At 32.9% G+C, this 15,013-nt stretch overlaps 1 protein-coding gene across 1 annotated transcript in view; it reads left to right on the top strand.

The window, feature by feature from the left end:
- Positions 1-15,013, top strand: part of LOC145247306 (organic cation transporter protein-like) — a 75,918-nt gene that overhangs the window by 60,157 nt on the left and 748 nt on the right. The window contains exons 8-10 of the mRNA XM_080108928.1: positions 3,904-4,130; positions 8,833-9,014; positions 12,514-12,674. Of these exons, the coding sequence (XP_079965054.1) occupies positions 3,904-4,130; positions 8,833-9,014; positions 12,514-12,674 (570 nt within the window). The remainder of the gene's footprint in view (positions 1-3,903; positions 4,131-8,832; positions 9,015-12,513; positions 12,675-15,013) is intronic.

Below are 15,013 nucleotides of genomic sequence, written 5' to 3'. Positions count from 1 at the left end.
GGTCTTTGACCCTTTTTTCTCCGTTCTCCAGCATATGTTCTAGATATACTTTCTATGTTTTTTTTGTTTTTTTTGGGGTCACCCTGTATATATAACAAAGTTGTATTCATATATAACAAATTTCTTTTTAAATAGATAGAAAAAAGGTGTTTTTAATATGAATATCATTACACAAAATAAAACCCAAATTCATAGGAGTATACGTATATATTAGTTCGGTGCAAAAGTTTTTAGCGATTGAAAATTTTATCTTTCAAACAACAAACACACACAATAACAACCTTTGCTTTCTTTTAATTGACAACGCCGCCATTGCAACCTGGAAAAAGGTATTTATTATCTCTTTTGATTTTGACACGTGACCCAGGGTATAATCCGCCATCAGCATGTCCATCGATATATTTTAGGCACGTAAAAGTAACTTTTAAAATATTTCAATAAATATATATGAATGCCGCGATCTATAAAGTAGGAACCTAATTTATATTCAGTCTTCTCTTGTGATGTTCCCCTAAGTTCCTCTAACTGGTTTTGTAATCCTCGAAATGAGCAACAATTATTTTCTTTAATAATTTTCTCCCTTATCAATTTTCGTAATTTTTGGATATAATCATCTTAAAAATACGAGGATTACGTAGGTACCATCGTTTTTATGTGAAATTCAGCTTTATGATATCCAAAATTTCGTTCTGATAGTTTAGAAGTGCCCAAAAATTTATGGAACGTTATAATTTAAGTGATTCCCACGTTAAGTCATTAAATAAACTTAAAAAAAAAATCCTGCTTATACAAAAGTTAAGTCTTATTTTACGGGGGAGGGGGGAGCTCGTTCAGGTCCGCCAAAAAATTGATTTGATCAAATTTGTTTTAATTTTATTTCATAACGCAACGAGCACATACTCGTTTTATCAAGGCCAATAGGCCACTCGATGATAAGGGTTAATGAGTGTACAGTAGAAATTGGACAATATAGTAATCGTTAGTAATGGAAGTTCGGTAAATTTGTTAACTTATATGGAACGGCTCATCAAAAGCTTGTTTACGTTAGACTTGAAGACAACCATATTGTAGTCAGCTGGAAAGCAGAAAAACGGATCACAATTCCATAGGCTCGCAGTTCTAAGAAAGAAGCTTTGCTCATGGAATCTACGTTTAGGTACAGATAAAGAGTGGGGGAAATTAGTGATAGTGTTTTCTGCTAGACGGGTGTTTCTGGTGAAAGTTTAGCGTAGGAGGACCATAGATTGGAGCTGAGCCGAACACTTGCCATGAAAATAACGATAAAGCAGAGACAAGGTCGCAACATTTCTTCTATGAGAAAGAGGTTGCAGGGAAGAGAAAAGTACATCCCCTACGAGGCTACGAAGTCTATTTTGAACTCTATCAAGGTAGGATAAGTCCTTTCTAGCAGCTTCTGCTCAAATGTAGCAACAGTACCCCATCCTTGGACGTACCTGGCTCTTATAAAGATAGAGAATTGAATCAACAGTGAGATATCTACTGGAGCGATAGAAGGATCCCAGCATTTTTCCAGCGGCCTTGGCAACAGATTTGATGTACATTAGATTTGACTTTTAATCTTTGCTAAATTGTACAAGCACAGTAAACGGTCAGGAGAATACTCGGAATGGGACAACATTTCCCAAACAAATTGTCAGATCTTTTGGACGTAGTGCTATGTAAGAACGAGCATTATCATGATGGAAGATGAACTCCCTTTTTATGATTGAGGAAGATGTTTATTAGGGTCGATATTGGTGAGAATATTGTAGAAACATGATTGATGCTTTAGAATCCGAAAAAAGTTATAAATTCATCATAGTGATATGTTTTTAGTAATGATTGCAATGAATCGTAAATTGTTCAATCATCAATTCTACAAACAAATAGAACTTTTGCACCGACCTGATTTCACACACACACACACACACACACACACACACACACACACACACACACACACACACACACACACACACACACACACACACACACACTTATATAAATGTATATAACCTTCAGAATGTGAGAAAATATATACTTATTTCCACAGCCAAACAACGTCTCAGCTCACAAGAGTCATGGCAGCCAACAAACCGGAAGTCCAATTATTATCCTTAGCGTATATGAAATTCCTACTTGTGAGACATCGGCTTGGGTTATACCTGGCCGCTATGATCACATCCCTTGTTCGAGACAGAGGTAGGTTCATTCCACTGTCGGATTTTCGCCACGGTTTGCTTGATATGTGTTAGTAAATAGACTTTCTTGTGAACGGTGCGTTTGTTCAGTTGGCAGAGCGTGCTCGCCTCGTATACAAGTAGTTCGGGTTTCTGTTCCTGAGTTTGGACGTGTCTAACTGATGAGCCCAAATGAAGGCGAAACTCGAGTCTTTGATTTCCGATTTGTTGGCTGCAATGGCTCTTGTGAGCTGCAACTGTGTCTGGCTGTGGAAATAATTATATATATATCTGTGTGTGTGTGTGTGTGTATGTGTGTGTGTGTGTGTGTGTGTGTGTGTGTGTGTGTGTGTGTGTGGTGAGACGATTTCAATATTTTTCTCGATTCCGATACAATAACCAATTCTGTACTACATTCCCGATACAATTACTGATTCCGATTCCGACTTTTTTTTTATAACCACTAAATAGTTATACAGTTGTTGATTATGGTACAATGCAATATGTGCATGTGTTTATACAAACGTAGAAATACACTCATTGGGGTGATTTATAGCTTTCTGCAAATTAAAAATTTTTTATCCGAAATGGAAAATTACGTTAAAAAAAGCAATTAAAAGAGCCATTTTTTGTCATCAGAATTTCCATTTCCGAAACTGATTCCGATAACTTAAAAAGTTGCAATGTTTCAATTCCGATTCAATCAACCTGTCCTAACACACACACACACACACACACACACACACACACACACACACACACACACACACACACACACACACACACACACACACACACACACACACAATCTTTATTTGATAATTATTAAAATATTTTATTTAAATATTCTAAAAACTATTTTTATACGCATGAAATCCGCCATCAGCATGTCCATGGATATATTTTATGCGCGTAAAAATATTTTTGAAATAATTAAATACAATATTTAAATATCTAATAAATAAAAGTAATAATTAAAAAAAAAAATACAAATACGGATGCAACGCGAAAAAAAAAATAATAAAAATAAATAAAAATTAAAAAATAATGGATAGGTAATCATCTCTTTACTCCTTCCACCGCTTAGGAAGTGAAAATTAAGTACGAAAATCAAGTAATGGTTCCAAATGCTTAACAAATTTATATATATATATATATATATATATATATATATATATATATATATATATATATATATATATATATATATATATATATATATATATATATATTGTTAATAGGTATACACATCAAAGTAGCGTAACGGTTAGGATTGTTGACTTACCTAGGCAGTCGGGTTTCTAGCCTGGTTTTAGGTTGTTGCTAATCTAGCCGCACTAATATATATATATATATATATATATATATATATATATATATATATATATATATATAGCAAAAATGGTAATTAGTAAAAACCTGAAGAGAGTGCTCAATGCTATTGCAGAGCATATATATATATATATATATATATATTCATTACCGTTTGTTTAGTTACACGTGTTTCGATTACCGAATCGTATAATCGATACGATAATTATATCAGACTTTGCAGAAATAATTATTTCTGTAAAGTTTGATGCAATTATCGGATCGTTGATACGATTCGGTACTCGAAACATGTGTAACTAAGCAGATAAAACCTTAACATGCATATATATATATGTATATATATATATATATATATATATAATTATTTGTTTTCTTTTTCTTTACTGTTAAGGGCTACAGTAAACTTTGTGTATAATGGTCTAGCGTTAAACGTCGCCAATTTGACGGGTGACATTTACTTGAATATCTTCATAAACGTCGCCACAGAGATTCCCGGCTATGTACTCTGCATGGTTCTTTTAAACCGAGTCGGCCGCAAGAAATTGTACATGGGTTTTATGATCACCGCTGGAATTATTGGAATCGCAGCCATCTTTCCGGTCCTCTACGCTTCACAAGGTAAGAAACTAATTCTCAAACACGCAAACACGCACACACATTCGAACGTATACGGGAGTTTTATACTGATGCAAACACTACGCATTTATTCACGCATTTTTACCACCCATTAATATTTCAAAGCATCCCCTGACATACCAAAGGGTTTCTATAAAACTCTGACATAAAAGGTTACTTTATACATAGTCAGCTATGGCGTAAACTTTGGTTGCGCAGAATGTGTTTTTTTAGGTTCATAGTCTTAAGTTGTAAGCCATGTTTAGTTTCAGAACAGTTTCCGATGGTTAGTTGTTCTATACAAGTCCTGGAGATGACTGGTTCTCAGTAGACAGTTCTTGAGTTGGAAGCTACAGGGCAAAAGAGTCTTCCCGTGTTGACACGGAGAAAATGCATGCAAAGTTGCCAAAGAAAAGGTTTAATTTTTATGGAGCAGTTCTGGTTTCTGATTGGTTGGTAGCAGAAGTTGAATTAATTTGATTCGTCAGTTTCTGACAGCATCGTTTATAAATAGAATCTCCCAACTGTGAGGGGCCATACTCCTATTATACATTAAAAATATTGCAACAGTTATGTAGTCACTTAATCAAACGTACATATTGTATGGATATTGTATGGGCATACTGTGTATGTATGTGATGAAGGGTTCATCTGAACGTGTGTACGTGGCACTAAATGTCTATGGTGGTTCTTTACTATCTGAAATCTAGCTCATTGTGTTGCTCATGATGTGTATATACTCGTTTCCATTCTAATTCCATATGATGTGTGTGTGACATGTATTTTACATACCTTATTTAACTACATCGTTGACTTTGTTGGCCACCTAGGGTTCATCTGTTTTTTTTTGTTTTTTTTTGGAGGGGAAGCTGGAAGCCTGTTGAACAACGTTCATTTCACTCCAAAAACGATGGTTTTAGTTTTATTCCCCTTTCCATGCGTCGACGCAGATGAAGGGAAAGTGAGTTTCTTTTGCCTTGTCGGTCTCTTCTTGAACTCCAATGTGAGACACGCCATCTCCCTCCCAAGAAAGGTGGGAAGACAATCGTTAACCCAACTGTTCTGTACCAAGTCCAAATTCCAACTTCGACTCCAACTAACACGTCCTTCGTGGTCAGCTATTTTAAGAGCTTCCGATGAAACATGTCCATTTTATAGCTCAATAATGTTTTGACAACTTTTGTCAAAACATCTCATATCTCATCTCTTGTTTATCTCGCCAGTTAGATAGATCGATCGAGCGATCGATAGATAGATATATCGAGATGGATAGATATATAAATAGATACATAACTAACAATTAATTTCTTGTGTTCCATCCAATTCATAACGCATATAGGTGGCAAACGTTGCACTGTTAGACGTTTGGCCAAATAACAAAAAAGGGCAGATAGAACTGAAATTATCGCTGGCCGGAATCCAAACACCCAAGGGATATTTTCTTTGTTTGAAAAAAAAAATATAGTGTATTATTAAATGTGGAAGTTATGCTGAGGCTGGCCTGTGTGAGAAAAAAAATGCCCAAGATTATCTGCAGATAAACTCCCATGGATGCACACGGTCTGGATGTTTTCTACCGTGGATGTCTTGACATGTTAACCTCTGGGTGGCCGAATGATGATCACATTAACAAAAGCCAAAATCAATCAGGGGTGAAAAGATTTTAGGAGATGGAAAGAGGAGGCAATCAGAACCCTCATTCCTTCCAGAGGAGGAGTAAGACAGGTGTAGTCGATTTCCCGGAGAACTGGAAAACAGTTCGGCCGGTTTACCTCTCCAGGTAGGTTGGGTCTTTTATGACTCTTATTCAAAGGAATGTGCGATGGGAGTTATGTGTTTCGGTCAAGCAAAGTCTCGGAAAGGCGAGCACTACTTGTACTATTATGGACACTATTGTTTCCCGGGGGGAGTCACTTGGTTGAGGAACGTCCTGGGAAGGCAAGCAACTCCCCGGGGAAATAAACGATATCAAACGATAGGCACATGGGAACAGCAACACAACGGGTCGATTTGTCGTCGGCTATAACCGGCTGGCATGGGTCGCTTCTCTAGTCTTCATTGCGTCGTCACAGGCAGCATTTCCATCCTCAGCCTTGGCTGCATACTGAAATTTAACGCTTGTATAGAAACAGCGAACTAATGCATTTTTATAAAAAAAAATATATAATTTATTTAACATTTAAAATATCGCGTCCGCCAACTCCAGAACCTTTCAATTGTTTCAAAACAATAGAATTATATTTAATTTTCTCTTTTAATGAAGAAAGAAAGAGAAGGGGAGTGAAAGAGAGAAATAGAGAAAGAGAGACAGAGAGAGAGAGAGAGCGAGTGCGAGAGAGAGAAAGAGAGAGAAAGAGAGAGAGAAAGAGAGAGAGAAAGACAGAGAGAGAGAGAAAGACAGAGAGAGAGGGGGAAAGAGATAGAGAGAGAGAGATAGAGAGAGAGAGAGAGAGAAAGAGAGAGAGAGAGATTCATACAAAACGCTTAAACATTGTTTTGTTTTGTATCCCATCATGAGTTCTTTTGGGTTCGACCTTTCAAATTCTAAGGTCTTATATCGTTTTGACTTGATTCAATATTATAAACAAACTGACATTCTTGGCTTGAGTCATAGCAGATTGATATATTCTAACATTTTCAAAATCACAAGTACCTGCTTGACACATCTGCACCTCACAAGTACAGACAAGTTAGGCACAAGGTTCATTAATGTAGAAGCCCCCAGACCCCCTAAAAGGGGGGGTCTCCATTGTGCCACAATATAAAAAAAATAAACATTGTTATTTCTTTATAAACATAGTTTGTGGTTTTGTTTTGGAGGGAGAATTTCTTTTGTTGCGGGGTGGGGTGGAGCGGAAAACAAGTGGACCGACCCAAATAGGTGGTTACGATCGGTACTGTGAACAGACGGTACCATGTTCATAATCGGATATCTCGCAAGTATCGAATCATTTCTTTAGAATAAGTTTATAAATAAAAAGTAGTTGATAGCTTAAGAATGTACGCATACAGACTAAATGGCGGCGTGTCTCAAAATTTTTTTATTATTTGGCAAATCATATTCTGAGATAGTTTGCTTACATCTAATTTTCTAAAAGTTGGAACACTGCTGTATACATATATCATGTGCGTACGTGCGTACGTGCGCATTGTTGATCTCATGCGTGGAATGAGATTAAATATTTTGTCTAATGTTGTTACCGAGGTAATTCATAGATTGTAGAGTTTTTTGTTCATGTTTCATGTTTGGCTTACCTCAATAAGTTTGGATAGTACGCGAAAGTTCGTTTCATTACAGAATCACTTTGCGCGTGTAAAACGACACTTGGAACGCATGGCGCATCATCGTCACTGTCGCGTGCTACCGGGAAAAAAGGAAAGAAAGAAAGAAAGAGAGAGAGAGAGAGAGAGAGAGAGAGGGAGGAAGAAAGGAAGTTAGTGTCAACACCTGTCTGTCAGAGACAAAGTCAAAAGGGCGATAATTGCCTATTCTTTCCCGTTTACAAATTGTGTCTGTGTGTTCGCTTTGCAGACTAATTTAAAAACTGATGTATCTCTACACTTTGTGTCTAGATGAAAAGACAAAAGAAATGTACGCCTTCACGTAAACTAATTGTATTTTGAGAAGTTAGAAAAATATTTTACAAGCTCACGGAATTTAGGTGTGAGTAAGAAGATCTGCTCTGTTCTGTGTATGTACGAGGCTCGTTTCAAGAGTCAAGCCTCCTATTTTTTAACTAAAAAAAAGTTGAAGGACGACGAAGAAGTGGCACCATTAAAACAAGCGACGTTTCCTGCCCCAGAATTTATTTTTCTACAAAGTCATCACTTTTGTCACGAATTGAATGACGCATCTCTGCTTCTGACGCACGTCCATGACGGGTTGCTTTCTTAGAGTCTCACACCGTCAATATCTGAAACGGAGAGATGAAAGTTTCAGGTCATGAATGCATAAGTTCAGTCATCATAGAAATGCCATTTACAATCTCCGCTGATCTATTAAGGTGGAATAAAAATGGGAACCAGCACTTTTGGAACGCTCCTCGTGTACCCATATTAACAGGATAATCACGAGAAGGGTATGGGTCGTCACCACACCTTGGAGAGATTATATATTTCGCATCACATACTACTGGTATACATGGAGACTAGTCGAGGACAATCCTGTAGGCGTATCCGAAAAGCTACTTTCTCTCTGCAAACCCTTTATTATATAGCTCTAACACTGGGATCTTGAAGAGTCGATAATAATTGCGACAACGTGGCATATTTACAAGAGCTCACATTTATCCTTTTTTTTGTCAATGTTCTCATCATTCTGTTTAAGCTGGGGATGGAACATCCTATCGGACGCCAGATATTTACCCGTTATCTCAAAATTCCCCCCCCCCAAAAAAAAAGATCGCTTTTTTTAAAAAGATTCTTATCGTCTCTTTAAGTAACAATTGTTTGCATCTCTCTAGCACTTGATTCACCGGATATATTTTCTATGTAGTTTTTGAAATTCTTTTTCATGAAACCTGTTGCTCCTATGATTACTGAATTCCGCGTTTACTATAGTATGTCGCTTGTCATGTGCCATTTTAAGAGATACACGCCCCCAGGCTTGACACACTTACTTGTCGGTCTTTGTCGTTAACTACTTAGTCACCGTTACTGCCAATAAGATGCTGATTATATCTTTCCATATGTCTTCTAATTTCAGATCTACGATGGATTGTGACTGCCTTATCGGCCCTCAACCGACTTTCCATCGCTGGCTGTTTCGGGATCATCTACTTACTTACATGCGAACTTTACCCGACCGTCATCAGAAACGGCGCCATGGGGACTCTTTCGACTTGTGCTCGGATTGGAGGGATAATCTCGCCTTACGTCTTAAAATCAGTATGTAATTTCAAAGGAGATGTATTTTCATGCACAGAAGATGTGACTTGGGCTTTTGGTTGGGAGCAAAGTGTGGTATCTGTTTCGATGCTACATTTTATTCTTTTTATCTTCACTCAAAGAGGAGGAGGAGGAGGAGGAGGAGGAGGAGGAGGAGAAGAAGGTTTCTTCTAGACTCGAGCAATTTTAATTTGGTTCTTTATCCATTTTAATTTACCATTTTATGAAAATTATATTATTGTTTAACTCATTTACATAATTTAGTTGGCTACCCGGCTGACTATAACGCGCTCCTCTTCAAATCTAATGTGAATAAATTCTTATTGAGTTGTCCATTTAGATAATCTAGCGCTACCCAAGTTTAACTATGACTGGTTCTTATCTCACCATCTACCTAACACTAAACACTTATCTTAGAGAGAAAAAAAAATCTTTCAAAAGAAATGTATTTCCATGCACTCAGTATACACACAAGATACGGACTTATACTTTTGATTAGGAGCAAAGTGTGATACCTGTTTTGGTACTACACTTTATTCTTTGTGTTCCTAGTCAAAGAGGTGGAGGTACTTCTAAATTTAATATATTTTTAAAACATATTTTTGCTTAACTGAGTTATCAAGAACATAAGTCAGCCATAAGACTGCATGCCTCCATCTAACAACATAAAGACGATTGAACATCGATCTGGGTCGCACTTCTACATATGAAATATTCTCGAATTTATGCAATTAAAACCTTGATAACTAAAAAAAAAAACTATTCATCTTCCATAGGTTTTAGCCCGTGAAGGGGTATAGGCCATCCACAACTTTGTAGATTCTTTTATAGCTCGGAATTTTTTTTTTTCGAGGTGATAGTGCTGGCCCCACGCCCAACCTTCCCAGAAGGTACATACAGCGCCTAGACTTCCCAAATGGTCACCCATTTGGCATTGGCCAGGCTCAACGTTGCTTAACTTCAAGTATCTGGCGAGAACCGTGCCGTACAACCATTCATCTTATTAGACTGAAATGTTGTATGATGTTTACTATTACTATATGGCATCAAATCTCTTCATCAAATTAGGAAAGATGCGAAGGTAAAAATCCGTAAAAATTTCGACCACGACCAACGTATTAAAATTCAACGTCAAAGATCGTAGTCATGCGAGACTTCATTGGCTACAATATCGGCTCAATAGTGAGTCTCTACAATGAACAGAACCGAGGTGTGATTTTCGTTTGTTTCCTGACATTAACTTTTCTCTTTGACATACTATTACTGTTGCCATAACCCTCCAGTGTTGTAGTGGGTGCTACATTGGTAGATGAATTGTGAACCATATGACTCAACTTAGTGTAGTTAGAGTGAGTGTCTGTTTAACATCGAATTTTGTCCTTGTCCAATCAATAATGTTGTCGGCTCACTTCTTTCCGTCTTCGTTTTCTTTGTAAGATACTAGATGTTGATATCCTAAAATTTAATCAGTTTTACGTTGAACAGTGGCTGAGATTTTGACCAAGTTTGAAAGCAATTGGTCAAGTGAGGTCAACACTATTTATTTCATCCTGGATCATTGTTTTCCGTGTATATCTAAATAACAATTGGCGAACATGAAATCAGTCCTGGGTTTGAATGAGATAAGTGCAAATATATACTAGCAGAAAGCTTCACCCAGTATTGAATGAGATAGGTGGAAAAAATATAGTAGCAGAATACCCAGTGTCGCCCGGGATCGAATGAGATAGGTGAAAGATATATACTAGCAGAATATGCGGTGTCACCCGGGATTGGATAAAATAGGTGGAACATATATACTATGAGAATACCCGGAATTGATTGATGTGTTTGTAAATTAAATAATCAGTCCAGGTAATATATCAAAGTTATTATTTAAGTAAGGGGGAGCGACATAGCGGGTTTAAGTTATGAAAATTATTGTCGAAATTAGTAACGTATCCAAGAATTATGAAAAATGATTAAATGTGAGTTACTTGATTGGTGTGTGTGTGATGAAATAATAAGTCCAGAAAATAAATCAAAATACTTATATTAGTAGGAGGGAGCATAATGTGAGTTTTTTAATAATAAAAAATGATTGACGAAATAAGTAACATATTCAAGAATTATGAAAAATGATAAAATGTGAGTAACTTGATCGGTGTGTTTGTAATGAAATAATCAGCCCAGGAAATATATTAAAGTTATTATGTTAGTAAGAGAGGGCAATAAGGATGGTTAAAATTATGAAAAATTATTGTCGGAATTATTAACATTTCCAAAAATTACGAAAAATGATGAAATGTGAGTTAATTAATTGGTGTGTTTATAATAAAATAATCAGTCCAGACAATATATCAAAGTTATTATGTTAATAAAAGAGGGCGATAAGGATGGTTAAAATTATGAAAAATGATGTCAGAATTAGTAACATATCCAAGAATTACGAAAAACGATAATATGTGATTTAATGCATTAGTGTATTTGCAATGAAATAATAAGACCAGACAATATATCAAAGTTATTATTTTAGTAAGGGGGGGCGATGATGTCGGTTAAGTGATAAAAAATGATTGTCAAAATTAGTACCATATCCAAGAATTATGAAAAATGATGAAATGTAAGTTAAATATGTGTTTGTAATAAAATAATCTGCCTAGACAATATATCAAAGTTATTTTAGTAAGGTGCGCGATATGGTAAGTTTAAATGATGAAAAACTATTGTCAAGATTAGTACCATATCCAAGAATTATGAAAAATGATAAAATGTGAATAATTGATTGTTGTGTTTTTTATGAAATAATCAGCCCACAAAATATATCAAATTTTTTATTTTAGTCTGGAGAGAGGCGATAATGTGGGTTAAAATTATGATAAATTATTGTCGAACATGGTAACATATTCAATAATTGTGAGAAATGATGAAATGTGAGTGTGTTTGTAATGAAATAATCAGCCCAAGAAATATATCAAAGTTATTATCTTAGTAAGGGGGCGATACAGTTTTAATAAAAGGGCTAGGATAATAAGCGTTTGCCTTCCTTTATGCTGAATAGAACGCCCACAGAATGTCCCCCAACAATAGATTACACATTAAAAATGCCGCTGTGGAATTTCCACAGGTCCCGCTAGTTATTATTATTATTATTATTATTATTATTATTATTATTATTATTATTATTATTATTAATAATAATAATAATAATAATAATAATAATAATAATAATAATTTATACTTAATTATATAGAGAAATTCAACACGTATTATATGAGATGGTTGCTTATTACTAGGGCGATGTCAAGAGCATATTCTTTTAATTGTTTTGATTCTCAGATATATATCCATTGATATCTTATATATTTTTATATAGAGTGGTGTGGTTCTCGGTTGATTAATTGTGTCTAACTGCGTCGTATATATACTCGAGAGTCAAAACAATGAAAAGAATATTCTGTTGTCTTAGCCCTAGTTATTAATCACGTTACGCGTCTTTCTTTCCATTATTTTTTTAAAGACATCTCTCATTCCGGGCCCGATCGGTAAAAGTCTGCCAATGGTCTTCATGGGAATTGTATGTTTCATATCTGGAATTTTGGTCAACTTTTTACCCGAAACGAACCATCTGGATTTACAAGAGAATTTCGAAGAATTTCAAGAAGAAATGAAACAAAAAAGGTATAAAAGCAAACACGCATGCACGTAAATTAAAAATTGAAAATTTTTGTTTCTTTAACTTCTAATTGAGAATTTATTTTTTATATTGACAAAATTTAAAGGAATTATTCTCAAATTTTGTTTCATTATTTTATAAATTTTTATTATTTTATCAATTCTTATTTTATCAGTATTTATGTTTTTTTAATGTTTTAATCAATTTTTATTATAAGTAATATCAGTTTCACTATCTTATAAAATTTGCTTTTTTTTCATGAATTAAAAAAAAACGAATTTTATTCTTTTCTGAATTTGTATTATTTTAGCATCTTTTATTATTCTATCAATTTTCCTAATTTCATCGAATTGTATTATCTTATCATTTTTTAAATGTTCATTATTTTTTTTGTATGAATTCTTTTAGAGTCATCAAATTTTATTATTCTATCAATTTTTATAATTTCATCGAATTGTATTATCTTATCAATTTTTATTATTTTTTAAATGTTCATTATTTTTTTATTTTTTGTATGAATTCTTTTACATTCATCAAATTTTATTATTCTATCAATTTTTATAATTTCATCGAATTGTATTATCTTATCAATTCTTATTATTTTTTAAATGTTCATTATTTTTTATTTTTTGTATGAATTCTTTTACATTCATCAAATTTTATTATTCTATCAATTTTTATAATTTCATCGAATTGTATTATCTTATCAATTCTTATTATTTTTTAAATGTTCATTATTTTTTTATTTTTTTGTACGAATTCTTTTACATGCATCAAATTTTATTATTCTATCAATTTTTATAATTTCATCGAATTGTATTATATTATCAATTCTTCTTATTTTTTAAATGTTCATTATTTTGTATTTTTGTATATATATTTCTTTTACATTTATTTTTGTATATATATTTATTATATTTATTTCGCATTCCCCTTGCTTAATTTGGAAAAAATCGATTTGGTTATAATCAAATTCTGTAGAAGCATAGAAAAAATAATTGTAACGTTTTATTTAATAATTATTTTATCATACATATTTATGTATAATAATCTGGAAAAAAGTATCAATAAAATTTTACTGCTGCTACATTTACCTAAATTCAGTTTATTTTTTTACAAGTTTTGAAAATGGAAACTTAATTCAATGATTTAATCGCTGGCGGTACTGCTTTTAAATTTTCGTGCATCCAAACTATTTTTATTGTTAAAAAAACAACATGTTATTATACAGAAAGCAGGCAAACTTGATTTACAAATTTACAAATAAACAAATAAAACTTTTTTATATAAATGGAATATTGGGTTTGTTTTACAATAGATTAAAAAACGTTTATTCGGTTCGAAAAACAACTAGTGTCGAGCATTACGTCAGAATAAAAACAAAATGGCCGACACTATAGTTATATCTCTCGAGTGATGATAATCTTAAAAATAAAAAATTAAACGAACTAGTGGTAGATATTCTGCATCATATACTATATTAATAATTATATATAAGAAAATTTATCATATATTTATTATATATTATTTTTTATATATTAATAATTATATATATCATTTATTATATATCTTTATGTACTATAATTTATATTTTTTATATATTACATTACTTATTATATATTTATTGTATATTTGATATATATATTATGTAGTATATATCATGCATTATATATTAATCATTATATATTTATAATATATATTATTATATGTGATGTTTCGTTATTAATTTCTGATTATGCAAGAGTTAGACAAATAAAGTTGCTTAGAGGGCGCTCTTTTACAATTTGTCACGGGCAGAGGGAGACTACTCTTACTTACTAAAAGATTCGTTGATTTTTTTTTCATCTAATAATTTAGGAGGCGATATTTTTTATTAAATGAAAACATTGAAAAAAGAAAGCTGCGACGAATTTTAAAATTATTTTTTAAAGTTGATAACATTAATAATACAAAATTTTTTTAAAGTTGATAACATTAATAATACAAAAATTTTTTTAAAGTTGATAACATTAAAGTTTTAAAGTTGATAACATCAATAATACAAATTTCTTTAAAAAGTTGATAACATTAAAGTTTTAAAGTAGATAACATTAATAATAAAATTTTTTTTTAAAGTTGATAACATTAAAATTTTAAAGTTGATAACATTAATAATACAAAATTTTTTTAAAAGTAGATAACATTAATAATACAAATTTTTTTAAAAGTTGATAACATTAAAGTTTTAAAGTTGATAATAATAATACAAAATTTTTTTTAAAGTTGATAACATTAAAGTTTTAAAGTTGATAACATTAATAATACAATTTTTTTTTTAAAGTTGATAACATTAAAATTTTAAAGT

This window comes from Euprymna scolopes, chromosome 25 (assembly GCF_053919585.1).
Source record: "Euprymna scolopes isolate OS-2025 chromosome 25, ASM5391958v1, whole genome shotgun sequence".
NCBI classification, from domain to species: domain Eukaryota; kingdom Metazoa; phylum Mollusca; class Cephalopoda; order Sepiida; family Sepiolidae; genus Euprymna; species Euprymna scolopes.
This window is presented reverse-complemented; position numbering and strand designations above follow the sequence as displayed.